We start from the raw sequence: 19,925 nt of genomic DNA on the forward strand, positions 1-19,925 counted from the left end.
TTAATCCACTTTAATGTTACTTCTACACCAAACCGATAAAATTATCATTAAAAAAATCTATTAAAATTTTATGTACAAATAGTTTATTTAAGGTAATCATATGCTGCCTACTAACAAAGGAATCTGCTTCTCTCCAGTGTTCTCTCTCCCAGAGCAGTTTAGCTTGTGTTAGCTATGCTGCTAGCAGAGCAGTACCACAGAATGGCAGCAGAAAGCCAATTAATGCCCAGTTGAAGTTCATTAATAGTTTATAAACTTAAGTAAATAAGGCTTTCAGCGACACATTTTCGTGTTTGATATGGGTTCATTTATCTTTACAGACACAAACTGAGTGTGTATAACTGTCACACTCTGTCACATAACTGTTTCTCCTGTACATCTGTCTACCAGTGGTCTCTCATCTCCAGACTGCATTGCCCAGAATACACCACACACTGACATCACTCATTCACTCCTTCACATGACACATCACATGACACCTCCCAGACCACAATCACCTGAATATTGACCTGTGGCACTCGCTATCATAGATATCATATACTTAGAGGCCGCATCGACTGGCTGCCACATACACATGGATGGATGGATGGATAGATTTGATTATACCAAATTGAAAACCTCTGGAATATAATCTATAAAACCAGAACTGGTTAATTTTACTCCAACACATACCTATAAATAGCAAAACCAGAGAATTTGATTCAGAAACTGAAGTTGTCTCTTAATTTTTTCCAGAGCTGTATGTATATGTATGTATATGTGTGTGTGTGTATTAGTGTATATATGTGTATGTATGTACATATTAAGAGCATAATATAAAATATTTCAACATGAAAGCACATATTTAGAATGTGTGACAGCATCGTGAATCATAACCACATCTTTGCCTTTTGTAACAAACCAAATCATGTGGAAAAAATCATGTAAAATTAGTGTATTTTTCACCTTCCTCAGTGTAACTTAATGCACTGGGGTCGCAGGGTTGCCTCCTCCAATATGGAGGCCACGCTGACACGCCAGGAGGCAGACTATGCCTCATTTCAGGCGAAGGGTTGCCATGACAAAACAGACGTACTCTGTTACAAAATAATGCTTTGCGCTTTATACTCGTTTTTTTTTTAGCCAAGAGTTGTTAAAGAAAATATAGAAAGAGAAATATACATTTTTGTTTATTGTTATTTGTCTGTTATTTTAATTGAGGTGCAAACAAACAAAATTATGTTTAGTTTAGTTGATTATTTAGTAATATAGTGCTGCCCTAGAGGAGAGATCATAAATCAAATCCCAGCTAAAGCTAACCACCTTATAAACAATCTGGGTATTGCATGGTTAAACACCTAATGAAAGATATGAGAACTCATTGTTGGTTACTGTAGAATATTAAAGGTCAGGCCAACCTAAAATAATAAAGTTATTGATTACACTTCTTGTTTCTGCACATCAGTCAGGCAATCAACCAGTTAGTCAATTAGCGAGTTAATCAATCAGGCAATTAATCAGGAAACAATCTATCAATCCACTTTTATTTAAATTTTGATTACACTGAGGCTGACCCTCATGCCAATGTAACTGAACCCATAATAAACATAAGGACTGAAGAAAGATGACAGAAAATGATGTAAAGACATACATTTATTTATTTTAAAGAACATAGTAAATACATAACAAAAATCCCAATTCATAGTAGTTTACTTTTAAAAGCAAAGGTGAATTTTAAATAAAGTACAAGAATATGAGTTTTGAAAAAATTAAATAACAAATGATAGGCCAAGGGCTATAGTGATGAAATACATATAGAAATAATAAGAATAACAAGTTGAAAAAGAAGAGACCGAAAACAGAAAATTGAACAGGAACTAAAACGAGGTCAAGGATGTCAAGGATAAATCATTTTAAATTGGTTTGAAGAGAACAAGCATTTATACATTCAATACAAAAAAAAGTAAAAAAAAAAAAGTTGACTCCCTTGTTTCATAGCAGAATTAGAATCTCTCACACAATGCAGAGGATGGAGCATATCAAGAAGATCCACAGTATCCTTGTTCCAGTGAAACTAGCTGAAGCCGAGTTTGTAGTGGATTGTGGTGCTTTTGTGGTTGTACTTGCAGTTGTGCTTGCAGTTGTGCTTGAAGTCGAGCTTGCAGTTGTAGCTGTACTTGCAGTTGTACTTGTGTCTGAAGTGGTTTGTTTAGCTAAGTGGAAGATTTGTCAGAAAGAAAAAATAGAATCAATTCACACACAATTGACTTAGGATTAAAAAAATGACTGTTATTCTTACATTATTTATCATTTCTATCACTGTATTGTATCTCTTTTCTGGCAGTTCTTTATATTAATTTATATTTTCATAGTTAATGGACAAAGTAGCCCACACACTCACTAGGAGCAACCCCCTTACTCCCTCCATCATTTGCAATGTATCCAACACTGTGAGGACACAGCTTTCCGACTCCAAAACAGATGAAGCCACCAATGCAGCATTACTGTGTAGCCAGAGCACTTGGAGGAAAGTATTGGATCCTCAGCTCTGATACATCAGCTAATAGACGCCTGTGCATCTCAGTGTGAATAATGTTGGGAGAGAGCACCATCCACCCACCTAAAGAGCATGACAAATTGTGCTCTCTCAGATTCTGACTGCTGAGGGCAAAGCAGCTTGACCTGGGATTCAAACATGCATTTCTGGTTTGGGAGATTTTGTTACTTTCTGTGACAGTGCTTTTCTTTTATTTTGTGCAGAGACACTTACTGGCAGTGATAGAGGACAGGTCCACAGCTCCCAGGTATGTGTTTCCATTTTCTAGAGATTTCTGAAGGCCATTTTCAGCTTGTGATGTGTTAGGAACCACTGACTGGTTGTTGAAAATCAGCGTCATGTTGGCAATTACCGAACCTTTGCTGCGAACAACAAATAGACATAATAAGCACTTCTGAAAGGTGATATTTAAGTATTATAGCCGTTTATCAATCTCTGCAAAAAGAGAAAAAATAAAAGTACTTACGAGAATTTTAATATTCGACACCGCCTGTAAGTGAGAGGGAAGATAATTCTGTATCCCCGGTTCACCTGTAAAACAGGACAAGATTCAGATGAGTGTACAATATAATGAAAAATGTCACAAAGCTATTTTTTTAAACTGCCTTTACCTCAGTGGTAACGTTTGCTGCAAGTTCCTTGTATTTTGCTGTTGTTTCATCTGCGTAGTCTTGTTCAAATGGCTGCAACATTCTAAATCCAAGTTCCATGGATCCCTCGCTACTTGAAGGTGGGGCCATAGAATCTGTTACGTTAATTGGTACGGGAATTGTAGTTGTAGTTACCAGAATGGCTGTTGTTTGAGGAGGAGAAGTAGAAGAAGTTGAAGTTTGATTAGCGGCTGGTGTAGATGTCAACGTTGTTACTGTTGAAGTATTTGCAGATGCAGCCATCGATGTTGCAGGACTGCTTGTTGCTAGTGGACTTTGTGTTGTTGGGGTGGAACTTGTGGAACCAAGAGATGTTACTGTAGAATCAGTGGCTGGAGTTGTGGTTTGCGTAGAAATAGCAGTAGATGACGCTGAACTCACAAGTGCTCCTATGGTAGTCTGCTGAGATGTGGTAGAAATCCCTAAACTGCTTGTAACTGTTTGACTCTGTATTGTTGAAGATGAACTTGTGGTTGTAGTGATTGGAGAAGTTCCAGCTGTTTCTGTAGTTGTTGACAACTGAGTTGTGGTAGACGCCCCAAAACTGTTTGTTAATGTTGTACCTTGTGTTGTTGGGGTGGAACTTGTGGATCCTACAGAAGTTAATGTAGAATCTGTGGTTGGAGTTGTGGGGAAGGTGGTGGTTTGTGTTGAAGCTATAGTTGATGTAATAGTAGTTAAGTCTCCAGTGGTTGTGGGTGGAGTTGTGGGGAAGGTGGTGGTTTGTGTTGAAGCTATAGTTGATGTAATAGTAGTTGAGTCTCCAGTGGTTGTGGGAGGAGTTGTGGTTGACGCCCCAAAACTGTTTGTTAATGTTGTACCTTGTGTTGTTGGGATGGAACTTGTGGATCCAACAGAAGTTAATGTAGAATCTGTGGTTGGAGTTGTGGGGAAGGTGGTGGTTTGTGTTGAAGCTATAGTTGATGTAATAGTAGTTAAGTCTCCAGTGGTTGTGGGTGGAGTTGTGGTTGACGTCCCTAAACTGGTTGTTAGTGTTGTACCTTGTGTTGTTGGGGTGGAACTTGTGGAACCAACAGAAGTTACTGTAGAATCTGTGGTTGGAGTTGTGGGGAAGGTGGTGGTTTGTGTTGAAGCTATAGTTGATGTAATAGTAGTTGAGTCTCCAGTGGTTGTGGGCGTAGTTGTGGTTGACGCCCCAAAACTGTTTGTTAATGTTGTACCTTGTGTTGTTGGGGTGGAACTTGTGGAACCAACAGAAGTTACTGTAGAATCTGTGGTTGGAGTTGTGGGGAAGGTGGTGGTTTGTGTTGAAGCTATAGTTGATGTAATAGTAGTTGAGTCTCCAGTGGTTGTGGGCGGAGTTGTGGAAGATGTCCCTTGTGTTGTTGCGGTGGAACTTGTGGAACCAAGGGTAGAATCTGTGATCAGAGTTGAAGATCCATTGCTTGTTACATGTGTGCTTTGTGTAGTTTGAGAGGAACTTGTGGCGCTTGTTGATGAAACAGAGCTTGTAGGAGTAGTTGATTCTGAAGTTCCTTGTGTCACTGCAGTGGTAGTATCCTGAGATCTAATGCTGCCTATGAGTAGCGATAAGCCTTAAAGAAAGAAAAAAAAAACATAAATAAATTACTTTTCCAACAATATAGCACAAATATTTTTTTATCAAAATGTTAATATATATTTCAGAAAAGTAGAAACATTAGATCATCATCTACCCTATACCTGTGTTTTCTTATAGTACGTTTTCCATTATTTGAAAATTAATTACTAGTTTCTATTGTTACCCAAATCATCTTTATATCCTACATATTGCATATAACCACCAATATAAAATATTTATAAATGTTATCTGGCATTAGTTTGTGTAGGTGAGTAACATGACTGGATAAATGTGAGAGTGAGAGTGTGTGTGTGTGTGTATTGCTAGCTAGTTTTCTCCTTTTGGTGAAGTTGGTATTTTCTTTTATTATAGGATAAATTAAAATTTGCATGCAAAAATGCAGTATATAATTATTTTACTGTGTGGAATTTACAGTGTTAAAATTGCATGCAAATTGTAGTGCCTTTTAAATAGATATTGTAAAAAAAAAAACTTATATCTGTGATTATAATGACCATACTGTAATTATTACTGTAATGAAAATGACAGTACGCATACTACAGCACATTGCTATCTAATTGCTGCCAGCGAGGTATTAGAGTTCTTTACTGTCATTTTTTGCAGTGTATATATCAGCGTTTCATAACATACCGTGCCATAAACATTTAAAAATTAAAGGTAAAATGAAATTGAGGAGAGTTGCAGTCTTACATGTTGGAATAAGTCTTTATGTGGAGGCGTAAGAGCTATCAAAATAGTCTGCAGACAAAAACCTCAAGCTGCATACCTGTGCATTTTGTATTCACATCTGCTACCCCACCCTACAATAGATGATCAACAACAACATCCTCATGCCTTTAAGTCATTTAAATTCCTGGGTTCTGCATCACCAACACCGGCTCAACAGCTTTTGGTCCATCAAATCAATCATAAAAACCACATGCCCTCCCTCCCTCTCCCTCCATTACAGTCTACTGCTCATATTTCTCTCAAAGAAACTATCCGTCAGTGATCAACTCTGCAGACGCCTGAACACTCGCTCCCACCAATCACTCAACTGCTCACCATAAAGATAAATCCTCTATTCTCAGGCTCTGAAAAAAGCAAACAGTGACCAAATACTGAAGGACCATGTTAAACCATGTGCACTAAAACAGCCAAATTACCATGTGCTTAAACAAAGACTGTCGCCTCATTAATTTCCTCAAAAACCTTCAGGAACATTACCCAAAACTTTACTATGATCACATTTCTTTCCTTACTTTTAATAAATTTGCAAAAATTATATAAATAGACACACCTTTTTTTAGGTCAAACTTTTTTTTCCCTACATTTTTTGTATATTTGAAATTATGTACATTTTACTTTTTTGTATTTAATGGCATCATTCATAAATGCAAATTATTATAACAATGCTTTTTTATGTTTTAAGCTGGTGAGGCAATAAAATGAATGTTTATTTTTTTTTTTGAAAATCTAAATTTTTAATCAAATTGATTTGAATTTATGGATCTGAGTGTTTTTTTATCTAAAAGTTAATGGATCTGTTTTTTTGTTTGTTTGTTTTTTTTTTTGCATTTTTTTAAATTATTGTTACATTTAAAATATATATCAAAATATATGTATTCAACTGTAAATCTCCACCTCACAAGCTTAAAACCTACAAAAAAAGCATTTTATGAGATTATGAAGATAATTTATTAAATATAAAAAAAATATGAAATATTAAAATATAAATATTATAAAATATAAAAACAATATATAATAAAAATATTATTTAGTATTATAGATTATTTATCCTGATTTTTTTTTCAATTAAATTGTCAATGTCCTTTATTAATAATTACCATAATCAGAGTTAGAAAATCTGTAGTACATGTGTGACCAAAGTTTAGAAAAAAGCTTGACTGGCAGAAAAGAGAATGCATATCTGCATATTAATATAATGTACTAAAACATATCAGAATATAAGATACATATATCCCTAGATAAAATGCATTCACTTTAATTGACTTTAAATTGTTGCATGATTTTAAACAGGCTGATCACGCTCCAGTGTGGCTGAATTAAAACACTTTGAAAGACTCGTTGCCAGTTATCGCAAACACTTGAATGCAGTAGAACAACAAAGTTATTAGATTTCGGGGGCAAACTTTTTCACACAGGGCTAGATTGGTTTAAATAAATGTCAGCCTTAATACATTAAATTATCATTTAAAAACTTATATTTGTTTGATTTTAAAATGTGTTTGTTAATCTGAGGTCAATATTAGTTCACAATATACAAAAAGAAAAAAAAAAAAAAAATATATATATATATATATATATATATATATATATATATATATATATATATATATATATATATATTTATTTATTTTATTTTTTTTGTATATTGTGAATTAATATTGACCACATCAAAACTATAAAAGAACACATATGACGTTATGCAGTAAACAAAAGTATATATATGCAAAGTGTAGTCAAACATTTTCCTCCTCAACATTTGACTGGTACTGCATAAATATATCCACTTCCTCTACAACCAACACTTTTATTTTTTGATATTTGTATTATATTATCTTGTATCACAAATCTCACCTTATAGCAAGTAAATTAGTTTCAATAATATGAAATAATGAAAATTTTGTAATGTTTTTGCTAAGTGTTCACAGCACCCATTTGACAGTGTTTAAGTATGATAAGTGCTGTTGAATCAAGATAATTTATGTGTGAGGCGTGTACTGTAATGCTGCTTCTCAGTATTTTTAGATACCGGCATTTTATAAACACGCTGTTGTCACATGAAGACAGTGTGCATATTATTTATTGTCATACTTTCACTATTAATAAACTGATTTTAAACTGTACACTTCCTTCACTGGCAATTCCGCCCATCCATACAGTCAGTTTACCCTCCCTTTAATATAGCATTTACTGGAAAAATCATATTTTTAATATTTAATGTGCAATAGTCAGTCAAAAGACTAGACACGTCTCTTCACATTCAATGTTTTTTTTTATGTATTTTCATGATTTCCTACATTGTATTATTGAAGGTATTACTGTGTAATATAAAGTAGTAAAAGAAGTTGAACAATACAGAATATCTCATCACAAACTTAACCCAAACTCACCCCAAACTCATCACAAACTAACCCCAAGCTCATCTCAAACTCACTCCAAACTCACCCCAAACGTATCTCAAACTTGCCACAAACCCATCCCAAACTCAAATTCACCCCAAATAATTTCTATATTCAAACTCACCCAAAACCCATCCCAAAATCAAACTCACCCTGAACCGTTCCTTTATTCAAACTCACCCCAAACTTATCCCAAAATCAAACTCACCCTGAACCGTTCCTGTATTCAAACTCACCCCAAACCCATTCCAAACTCACCCCAAACGTCTGACTGGTAAGATTGATAAGTATTAGGATTATGACACTTTTTTTTAACATTTTCCTTCCTGGTCTTTAAGGTGTTCCCAGAGGTGCTGAACACTTCTTCTATATTAATCTACAATGTAGAAAAGAAAAAATACAGAAAACACATTGAATAAGAAGTGGCTGGTACTGTAACAGTAACTAATTTCATTTCCTTCTCCTCAGTAATGAGATTGTGTGTTTGTATTAGATGTTTATAGAAGTGGTGTCTGTGTTCTTTGGTCTGGGTTGTGTGATGGAATGTTCTAAGCAAATAATTCATAGCTTCTACAAAGCAAATGTTTTTATGCGGAATCATCACAGAACAGATATCGAAGAATGAGGACGTAAAATAAAATCAGATTTCACAAGTGCAGGTTCAAGTTGCTCAAAGTAAAAATGCATTTTTTTTATGATTTTGTTGGAATTGTAGTGGATTTAGGGTTTAGGAGTATTTCTATGGTTTTTAATAGTAGTTGCAACATGTCATGTTCATCATCTCGTGTTGTTTGAAATTCTTTTTCTTAAGATTAAAGGACTGAAGGTTTCGTTTTATTTGTTTACGTATTTCAAGTAGAAAGCCTGACAGTTCTCAAGTATGTAACTGGCTGGCTGCATGACCATCTTTGTGTTGTTTCCTGTTTCTGTTCTCGTCCGGTGACTATAAAAGAATGTCACCCAATCCACCACGCCTTGCTTACTCGATGTGTGTCTGATGATACCCACACACACCTGTCTAGATCTATATCAATCTGTATTTTTTATAGAAATATATTCATATTATAATTATTTCTGTTTTTCTGCATATTTTATCCACCTTTCATCCTGTTCAGAGCAGCTATTATTACTGTTTGGGTGGTGGATCTTTATTATTCTCAGCACTGCAGTGATCTGCATGGTGTTTGAGGGGTTAGTGTGTGTTGTGCTGGTGGCACAGTGAGTGGATGCATCAGATACAGCAGCAGTGCTGCTGGAGTTTTTAAACACCATGTTTAATCTCTCACTGTTCTCTTACTCACTCTTCTCCTATCTAGCTGTTTTTTTTTTTTCATTTTTCTTTTTTCTATTTCATTTCAGCTGGTTTTAGAGAAGTACAACCCCCCCCCCACACACACACACATACACACACACACACACACACACACACACTCACTCCAGCAACACATACCAGATGTATGTAGCCTAGTATGAAGATGATCCGTGCAGAGACTCAAGAGAACTCCAGACAAACTCCAGTCTAACTAAACTTTAACTTTAATATATTTACTTTATTCTACTAAAATACATTCATTTACAACCAGCATATATGCAGCTGAAACAGGGAACAGTCTAGTGCATCCCAAATTATATTATCAACATTAACATTATAACAGTAGAACATTATATTTTTTATGGCTTTTAGTAAAATGGGGGAGGGAGGGTAGTGCACTATAGGACTCTGTGGGCGGGGCCTAAGCTTTTGTTCCTAACGGCTTTATTTTTTTTCCTGTTACAATACTTTTACTTTTATACTTTTGAAACCAGTACTTTTACTCATTTACTTAAAGAGTTGATACTTCAACTTCTACAGAAGTATTTAATAAAACCCTAGTATCTATACTTCTACATACAGAGTAATACATTGTCTTTGTCCACAAGATGGCAGGAGATATTCTGTTTAGGAAATATTATTTATGGCAAACAGAGCGCCATCTATGTGTTGTGGTCATAATAGTCAGTAAACAACAGTCATTGCTGTTGGTGATATGGTCTTATAATATCTTAAAATCTTAAAATACCTTTTACAAAATATTTACCCCCAAAAGATTTTTTTGGGAAAATTGTTGAGAAATGCAAACAGCCTTTTCTCAATGTTTAGACGTTTTACCATGAAAAAAAAACAAAGATAAATAACTGGGGCTGATGAAATGTTTTAGGCCCTATCCGTACTTATCTGTGTATTTAAATTTTAGGCTTTATAAACTGGAAACACTCTCATTAACATGACAGCTCACTAGAGGGAGCCAACACCTATCAAATGTTGATGTCACTTTCAATATAAATACAATTATTTACTAATTATTATTATTTAACCAATGATTTTTTTTATACTTTTTAGATTGTTACACAAACCCTCTAACATTCCAGCATTTTTGTCAATTTTCTACCTGATATTATACCACTGAATCTTAAAGATTTCTATTCAAACATTACATAAAAAGCTTTCATGTGTGTTAATAAACGTTACTACAAATTCTAATTTAATTGTAATAGAAATTTAAGAAAATGTAAGAAAATCTACCACTTTAAAAATATAATGAATAAAATCGGCACTTTCCTGAAATTCATTTTAAAATCAATATTTTCCTAAATATAAATTCAACAGTTCATGTCCTTCAAACCTTTTGTTTCGTTATGTTTGTCTAGGTTTTACATCTATTTTCAAACCTGCAGAATTTGAGTTTGATTCCTGTTACTGATCTAAAATTATTAAGTGGAGTAGAGAGGAAACAGGCATCTTCTCCAAGTGTCCTGTAGGAGATTTCAAAGCCCTCAACGTTTTCAGAATGTGAATAACTAATTGTAATGAAGAGAAAACGTTTTTTATTATCTACACTTGTAAGGCCTGTAAAGGGATTAAATAATATGAAAGTGATGACATCACATTTCTGCCAAAATGAAAAAATACAGCAAATTATTTTCTACATGTACTTTTTACACTTTTGGAGGTAAAATGTGGCTTAGTGGTTTGTGGTTAGCATGTTCGCCTCCCAGCACTGGGGTCTTGGGTTCAAGTACCTTTCTGATAGGAGTTTCCATGTTCTCCCTGTCACTGCGTGGGTTTCCTCCCACAGTCCAAAAACATTGAGATCATGTAAATTAAATATTCTAAATTGTCCAGACAAATTGGATGGTGGTTTCCGGTTAAGAGTACGCTGTGTGCTATTGGCTGCCGCTTCTCACCGGTGTGTGGATGAGTGTTGATGTGTGATGTGCTTGTGTGTAAAAATGTGTAAATTGTAAAGTGTCTTTGGGTTTCTAGAAAGTTGCTATTTAAATTAAATCTTTATATTATTGTATGTGTATGGTGTTTATATATATAATAAAAGACCACTTAAAAATGATGAGTTTCTTTGCTTTTAACAAATTTAAAACCTCGAATATAATCAAGAGGAAGATGGATGATCAAAAGCCATCAAACCACCAAACTGAACTGCTTGAATATTTGCACCAGGAGTAAAGCAGAATAAAGTTATCCAAAAGTAGTGTGTAAGACTGGTGGAGGACAACATGCCAAGATACCTAAAACTGTGATTACAAACGAGGGTTATTCCACCAAATATTGATTTCTTGTCTCTTAAAACTTTATAAATATTACATTATTTGAGATCTGAAAGCTCTGCATCTTTTTTGTTATTTCAGCCATTTCTCATTTTCTGTAAATAAATGCTCTAAATGAGAATATTTTTATGTGGAATTTGGGAGAAATGTTGTCTGTAGTTTATAGAATAAAACAACAATGTTCATTTTACTCAAACATAAACGTATAAATAGCAAAATCCTAGAAATAGATTAAAAAACTGAAGTGGTGTCGTTATTTTTTTCCGGAGCTGTGTAGCAGTATAGTAGATGTTCTGTGCTTGACTCCTTGTTTGGTTTGTAAACCCCTGCTTTCCACCTACCCGTATACATTTTCTGAATCTATTATTGTAATATCTGCTATCACATGTTATCATACACGTCTGATCATTAATATTCAAGAAACTTTAATCAGCTGTCTGGGTCTTAAACTCTGTTTTAACCCAATTGATTGAACGAGAAAATAAACATATTCCAGAAATGACTGCAGTTCTTTTTTTTGCTAAATATACTTTATTTAAATTGATCCACTTATATTGACACTTTTTATATTATTTACTTTTACATAAACATGTATATCGGGTTATTCTGTACATAGCATGTAGAACTGAAGTTTACTTTTTTTTTTTTTATTCAGTGTTTTACATATTTATATTTTACAGTTTCACTTGGATATACAGTACATGTGCACATATAATAATAAATTAACATACATAGCAGAACAGATATAATATATACAGCAGTCAGTCAGCCCTGTCAGATGTTTTGGTCAGTACAACAAATACAGTCATTAGAACATGAACAAAGTGTGAGACTGAACCAAAGTATTACAGCACATGGATGAATAAAAAAGAAAAATATGATTCATCAGGACACTACATTGATCTTTTTTTATCTATAAACAAGGCAATTTTTTATGTTTTAGGAAATTCAGAGTTTGTGTTTTAAACATAATGATATTTCAGTTTTTAATATTCAGATCCATAAAATGCACATTTTTAAAATTCAAATCAATATATTTTCAGATTTAAAAATATTGTGATACATGATCCATGATTTCAAATCTATTTGATACAAATAAATTCTCAGAAATACAAACTTTGGCCAGAAGTGAAACAGCTGATAGATTCAATAATGGATTTGAATTTTTAAAATCTGAAGTATGTATTTTTATTTACAAATTTCAAAACTCAGGTAAATGTAATTTAATATTAGCTTCTAAGCTTCATAAATACATTTAAATGCCTGGATTCTTTTGGATTTTTTTTAGAGGTTTGGGAATGGTGGAACGGGGCCAGAAGTCCTATATTATTATATGCTATACTAATGAAAGGTTATGTAATATTAAAAGAGCAGTTGTGATTAGCAGAGCCATTGCTGAAAATAGCAGCATCTCTGGAGAGGTACTGGAGGCAGACGGGGTCGGGGTGGCTGCGGGTGTTGGTGTTGGAGTCACTGCAAGGGAAAAATAATAATAATACATTAATTGTACATTTATTTGATGTTGTTCTTTTATTTTCTTGAATATCAGGCTCAAAAATGACACTGTGCACTTACAAACATGGATGGTGTTATTTACAAGAATCAAGGAAGTCTGGTTTCCCTGCCAGGCCTCGTAAAGTGTTTCTACAATCTCGACATCGGTGGGGAGTGTTTCGTTGGAGAAGACGAGTGTTGAATCTACTATAACTGATCCTTTCCTGTAAATAAAATAATTGGTACACATGAGTTCTAAAATGTGTATTGGGATGATTATTTAGCCCCATATTTTAGCATAGAACACATATCAGTCAGAAGTGGGGAAAAAGTGGAAAGTCAGACATTTTACAATTTCATGAAAAATATTAATTTATTAAGAACTTGATGACAGCAACGGATCTCACAAAAGGAAGTGGTACTAATAATGAACAGCAGCAAAAGGAGTAATTTCCAACTAACTCGCACGAGGCCGAGACTCTCAGAAGTAAATATGGGCAGCGGTTCGTCAATTTGCAGAAACAAAGACAATGTGGAACAAATTAATAAAAATGTTACTAAATGTAAAACTGTAAATACTTTGGATATCCCATCATCTACAGCCCATCATAATATCATCAAAAGATCAACATCCTGGGTGCAATGGACAAAAACAGCAGTCAGTACTGGATGCTGGAGATCTTCAGGCCCTCAGGCAGCACTGCATTAAAAACAGGCTGTTCTGATTCTGTACTGAAATTCACTGCATAGACTCAGAACCATTTCTAGAAATCACAGTCTGTGAACCCAGTTCATCATGCTTTAATCCACAAATGCAGGTTAAAACTGGATTATAGAAAGAAAAAGCCATATGTCACCATGGTTGAGAAATGGATCTGTCTTCTCTGGAGCCTAGAAACGTTCTACATTTTGCTCCAGTCCATGTAAAATGAGCGAAAATGAGCTGCCATCATTCTAAATTAATTCTAAATGAATGTTTTTCATGAAATGTTCCAACATCTGATATGTTTTCTATATTCTATTGTGGGTCTGTGAGGTTTTTATAAACATATCATACTCACGTAAAACCGTTGATGATGCATCGTTTGTAGGTTAATGGAAATCTGGCTTGATAAATGATGTTAATCTGATTTAAACAAAAAAAGAAAACACCCATAAAAATGATTGGTGGGTGCATACTTTCCCTTATTTCTACACAAAATAATTTGAGTAAGCAACTTAATGAAGAACTTAATGGAAGTATTAAAACATTCTTCAGGAAAGCCATTAAATATTGCTGAACATTGTGCACCTTATGTACTAAAGAAAGTAAAATGCACTCACTTTATTTTAGCCCATATTAGGAGTAAATATTACCAAACTAAACAGCTGAGGCACTAAAAAATAAGATAAAGTTTATTTAACATTTCTTAGCACATTACATAAAAATACAGCTATTCCATTGGCTTCTGGCATCATTTATTTGGATAATGAATGTGTCCCCCAATCCTCACTCACCATCAGTGTGTAGTCTTGCCCACCAGGGCCTCCGGTCCATTAAGTATTCAGGTATGTTTTATATAATGCTGTATGACTGCCTGGCCACAGTGTTGTAGGCAATAAGAGTAAGTTACAGTTTTCTTTACTAAAACATGAGACTTTATGCTGGATTTAATTTCCCATGTAATTGGGACCATAGATTGGCAATAATAATATTAATACATAATGACTAATAAACAAATGCCTTCTGGCAATAATGTTATAAGTTTCTCTGTAAAGTATAAACTGCATGGCATGCTGATGATGAGTTGATGTGAGGGACATGCCCATCATGCTCATAAAGGATTCTAGGAACCAGTATGGTAGATGCACTTATTCTGTATTGTACTAAGAAATATTAAGTAAACTGTATCTTATTATTTTGTGTTTTTTTTAGCTGATCAATTTAGGTCATATTTACGCTCTACTTAAATAGAGTGCAAATTACAAATGACTTTTTAAATGCAAATTCTACGTGTTTCTTACAGTGCCCCATGAAAAAATAATAATAATATTTCTCTCTGTTAAATAATGAAACAATTACCTGTATAATGACTATATAAACCAGGTTTATGTAGACAGGTGACATGCTGTCCTGAAGCTCACTTGTGAACTCTTTAACGAGATTGAAGGTGAGAGACACTGGCTGCTCTTCCTTGAGGTTTGGGGGATCAGTTATTATAGTAACTGTGGTAGGTTTAGTAGTTGTAGTAGTTGGGGTTGTTGTGGTTATTGTAGTTGTGGGCGTGGTCCTTGTGGTTGTAGTTGTTGTGGTCGTTGTGGTTGTAGTTGTCATGGTTGGTGTGGGTGTGGTGGTTGTTGTCGGTGTGGTGGTTGTAGTTGTGGGCTTTGTGGGTGTGGTGGTTGTAGTTGCGGGTGTAGTGGTTGTAGTTGTGGGCTTTGTGGGTGTGGTGGTTGTTGTCGGTGTGGTGGTTGTAGTTGTGGGCTTTGTGGTGGTTGTAGTTGTGGGCTTTGTGGGTGTGGTGGTTGTAGTTGTGGGTGTAGTGGTTGTAGTTGTGGGCTTTGTGGGTGTGGTGGTTGTTGTCGGTGTGGTGGTTGTAGTTGTGGGCTTTGTGGTGGTTGTAGTTGTGGGCTTTGTGGGTGTGGTGGTTGTAGTTGTGGGTGTAGTGGTTGTAGTTGTGGGCTTTGTGGGTGTGGTGGTTGTTGTCGGTGTGGTGGTTGTAGTTGTGAGTGTAGTGGTTGTAGTTGTGGGCTTTGTGGGTGTGGTGGTTGTTGTGGGTGTGGTGGTTGTTGTGGGTGTGGTGGTTGTTGTCGGTGTGGTGGTTGTAGTTGTGAGTGTAGTGGTTGTAGTTGTTGTGGACTTTGTGGGCGTGGTGGTTGTTGTCAGTGTGGTGGTTGTAGTTATGGTTGCTGTGGACTTTGTGGGTGTGGTGGTTGTTGTGGGTGTGGTGGTTGTGGTTGCTGTGGATTTTGTGGGTGTGGTGGTTGTAGTTGTGGTTGCTGTGGGTGTGGTGGTTGTTGTGGGTGTGGTGGTTGTAGTTGTTGTGGACTTTGTAGTTGTTGTGGACTTTGTGGGTGTGGTGGTTGTAGTTGTGGTTGCTGTGGACTTTGTGGGTGTGGTGGTTGTAGTTGTGGTTGCTGTGGGTGTGGTGGTTGTTGTGGGTGTGGTGGTTGTAGTTGTTGTGGACTTTGTGGGCGTGGTGGTTGTAGGGGCTGTGTTGGTTGTTGTAGATGTATTGGTTGTAGTTGTAGGTGTTGTGGGCTTTGTGGATGTAGTGATTGTAGTTGTTGTAGCTGTTGTGTTTGTTTGTGTTGTGGATGTTGTAGGTGTTGTAGGCATTGTGGGTGTTGTAGTTGTTGTGGAATTTGTAGGCGTTGTAATTGTGGTCGTCACAGTTGTTTGTGTTACAGAAGGTTCTGGTGTAGATGTTGTTGGTTCTGCAGTAATTGTTGATGTGGATTTGGATGGTGTTATCGTTGTTGGTGTTATGGAAGGTGAGGGTGTAGATGTTGGTTCTGCAGTAGATGTTGATGGAGGTATGGATGGTGTTAGAGTTGTTGGTGTTACAGAAGGTGTTTGTGTTGATGAAGTTGTTTCTGTTGGGTTTTCAGCAGTAGTGGGTGGGTTTTCAGATGGTGTTACAGTTGTTGGTGTTACAGAGGGTGTTTGTGTTGATATTGAAGTTGTTTCTGTTGGGTTTTCAGCAGTAGTTGGTGTATTTTCAGATGGTGTTACAGTTGTTGGTGTTACAGAGGGTGTTTGTGTTGATATTGAAGTTGTTTCTGTTGGGTTTTCAGCAGTAGTTGGTGGGTTTTCAGGTGGTGTTACAGTTGTTGGTGTTACAGAAGGTGTTTGTGTTGATGATGAAGTTGTTTCTGTTGGGTTTTCAGCAGTAGTTGGTGGGTTTTCAGATGGTGTTACAGTTGTTGGTGTTACAGAGGGTGTTTGTGTTGATATTGAAGTTGTTTCTGTTGGGTTTTCAGCAGTAGTTGGTGTATTTTCAGATGGTGTTACAGTTGTTGGTGTTACAGAGGGTGTTTGTGTTGATATTGAAGTTGTTTCTGTTGGGTTTTCAGCAGTAGTTGGTGGGTTTTCAGATGGTGTTGCAGAAGGTGTTTGTGTTAATGTTGAAGTTGTTTCTGTTGGGTTTTCAGCAGTAGTTGGTGTATTTTCAGATGGTGTTACAGTTGTTGGTGTTACAGAAGGTGTTTGTGTTGATGATGAAGTTGTTTCTGTTGGCTTTTCAGATGGTGTTACAGAAGGTGTTTGTGTTGATGATGAAGTTGTTTCTGTTGGCTTTTCAGCAGTAGTTGGTGGGTTTTCAGATGGTGTTACAGTTGTTGGTGTTACAGAAGGTGTTTGTGTTGATGATGAAGTTGTTTCTGTTGGGTTTTCAGATGGTGTTACAGTTGTTGGTGTTACAGAAGGTGTTTGTGTTGATGATGAAGTTGTTTCTGTTGGGTTTTCAGCAGTAGTTGGTGGGTTTTCAGATGGTGTTACAGTTGTTGGTGCTACAGAAGGTGTTTGTGTTGATGACAAAGTTGTTTCTGTTGGGTTTTCAGCAGTAGTTGGTGGGTTTTCAGATGGTGTTACAGTTGTTGGTGTTACAGAAGGTATTTGATCTGTTGTCATGGACTCTGTCATTGCAGATGTTTCCACTAGGTCTGTAGTTGAAATCGATGTCCCTGGTGAGACAGTACTGTCCTGGTATGCAGATGTTTGGACTGTTGATTGCTTGGATGTAGCATTAGTTGTTATTACAGTCGTTGTCGTGGCTTCTGTTGTCAGTGCTGTATCATCTGTTGACTGTGTTGACAGTTCTGTTGATTGTACAGTGCTGGTTTCTGCCACTGTGGTGGTAGTTTGTTCTGATGAGGTCTGTACTGGTGTTGTGAACAATGTAATTGCTGGTGTAGTTTCTGGTTGTCGGACTCCTGAATGAAGAGGAATGGGGGAAAATCATGAATGAAGGGCTGACGATTGGTTTTAAATATTTACTGCAGTGATTAGCACTGATTAGTATGGTGGTGGTGTATGAGGTGTCAGTAGTGTGTGTTGTGCTGCTGAGTGGATTAGATACAGCAGTGCTGCTGGAGTTTTTTAAACACTGCATTTAATTATCACTCACTGTATTCCACTCTATTACACACTCCTACCTATAGCTGTATCTATAGTCAGATACAGAAGCTCATATTCATCCTTAACACTGCCCATAGGATCCTGCCAAAAGGATGCTGATATTTATGGTTACTTATGGTTGCTGCAGTAACATTAAGGTTTTAAAAATGAGGTGTTTAAAAACTCCAGCAGCACTTCTTTGTCTGATTCACTCATACTAACACAAGTTTGATAAATGCAATAGATTTAATTTTGTTAGTAATCCAGTCAACACATTTATACACTCTGGAGTCAGGAAATAATTGTATTTCTACTTTGCAACCAGTCAATAAGCTCACGGAAGCAATGTGACATATATTTATAATTTTTAAACATGTATTGGATTTCTTATTTGAATTTCTAGGCCCTAAAGCAGATTAATCTAATTGATTTAATCAGAGTATGCTGTTAGCATCACTACTTATTTCAAAAATAATCAGATAACTGCATACAACCCATCCACAGGTTCCAGTGTTTACAGTGGACCACTGTGAATGTAGTGTTTTTTAGGTTAAAGCTTACCAAAGACAACACTTGTATACCAGTACCTCCTGGAAATGACTTCTGATCCACTCCTGAAAATATATACAAATACATTCCGTTGGTATTTACAGAAATTCAATTTTTGTGTACATGAGTTACATTTAAAATTGGAACTGGTGGATCTGTATATCTGTAGATTAACAGCAAATATTTTTCCATCTTACCTAAAAACTTTAACTTCTGTTTGTTCTGCTGCAGGCCAAGACTGAAGTGCAGAGCTCTATGAAAACAGGGATTGAGATTTAAACAGGCATTGCATTTCATGAAGAATTGCATGTGCATGCATTTAAAAGATAAAAGACAATTTGAGAGAGATTAAATGTTATGTTAACATTGTACATTGACTTGGTTTTAGTATAATCAGTTTGTTTCCACCCATTAAATGACAACGTTTGCATTACATACTTCTATCACCTTTAAGAATATGTTATCTAGTTTGCATTGTATTCTCTGTAGATACTGAATAACAGTAGGGATGCCCGATGTGCTTAATTTCAGTATTATTAAAGCAGTTAGTGCAAGCATTATGTTCACATTCCACATATCCAATATTCTCATTTTCCATGATAGATGTCATGCTTTTGTCCTGTTTTCCCACTTTTTTGGACTCATAGCTCAATTTTTGCTCTGTTTTTGTTTCTGTCTTGTCTCTGCTCTAGCACCTTCTATTTATTAGTGTTTCCACCTGTGTTTTATTTATTACTCAGCCCTCATGTTATCTTCCCCGTGTGTTTCTTGTCTGTCCCTGTTTATATGTAGCCTGAAGGTGTATGTTCCTCATTTACTTGCATAAATGGTTCCTCTAACTTATCCAGATGTGCTGTTTTTTTCTGAATGTCTATGTTATTGTTTGTTTTGAGTTATATTATAAATAAAGAGTTTGCATTTTCATCCAGTCTTTTTGCCATCTGTGGCTATAGATCTACAAAATGCAGATTATCTGCATTCAATATCACTTTTTTTACTGCAATATTAGAGACAGAAAGGAGACATATGATTACTATCATTATATGTTGGATTATTGGCTTCTGGAAGGATTTTGAAAAACAAAATCCTGTTATTTTTTTTATATGCATAATCTTTTTATCGCAAGACAGTGTGATATCATAATGTATTTTTTTCCCAATATTGTGCTAATAATAAGCATTAGTATGTATTAAATATGGGTGTTAAGGGTTTAAACAGATATATGTTTTAAAGCCATTACAGCTCTGTGGATCACGACTGCAAAGCTGGTGTTTGTTGAAGAAGATGA

The 19,925-nt window shown here is 35.6% G+C and overlaps 1 protein-coding gene and 1 long non-coding RNA gene across 3 annotated transcripts; one reads left to right on the forward strand and one right to left on the reverse strand.

The window, feature by feature from the left end:
* Positions 1-15,206: 15,206 nt before the first annotated feature.
* LOC111196456 (histidine-rich glycoprotein-like) lies at positions 15,207-16,309 on the reverse strand. Its single transcript, XM_049472386.1, has 2 exons — positions 16,233-16,309; positions 15,207-16,182 (listed from the first exon to the last, which is right to left on the reverse strand). The coding sequence occupies exons 1-2, from the start codon at positions 16,307-16,309 to the stop codon at positions 15,207-15,209; spliced, it is 1,053 nt and encodes a 350-aa protein (XP_049328343.1).
* A 786-nt stretch (positions 16,310-17,095) lies between these two features.
* Positions 17,096-17,569, forward strand: LOC125787756 (uncharacterized). 2 transcript variants are annotated; one of them, XR_007429529.1, is made up of 3 exons: positions 17,096-17,175; positions 17,347-17,397; positions 17,491-17,569. It is a non-coding gene; the product is annotated as an uncharacterized LOC125787756 (long non-coding RNA). The 2 variants fall into 2 exon arrangements; XR_007429528.1 differs by having other exon boundaries at positions 17,347-17,403; positions 17,446-17,531.
* The last annotated feature ends 2,356 nt before the right edge of the window (positions 17,570-19,925 follow it).

Source organism: Astyanax mexicanus, chromosome 25, assembly GCF_023375975.1.
Source record: "Astyanax mexicanus isolate ESR-SI-001 chromosome 25, AstMex3_surface, whole genome shotgun sequence".
In the NCBI taxonomy this organism is placed as follows: domain Eukaryota; kingdom Metazoa; phylum Chordata; class Actinopteri; order Characiformes; family Acestrorhamphidae; genus Astyanax; species Astyanax mexicanus.

Coding starts and splice junctions, on each gene's coding strand:
- LOC111196456 (XM_049472386.1), bottom strand. CDS start 16,309: ATGCCTACAACACCTACAACATCCACAACACAAACAAACACAACAGCT. Junction 16,183..16,232: donor ACAATCACTACATCCACAAA/GCCCACAACACC, acceptor CAACCAACACAG/CCCCTACAACCACCACGCCC.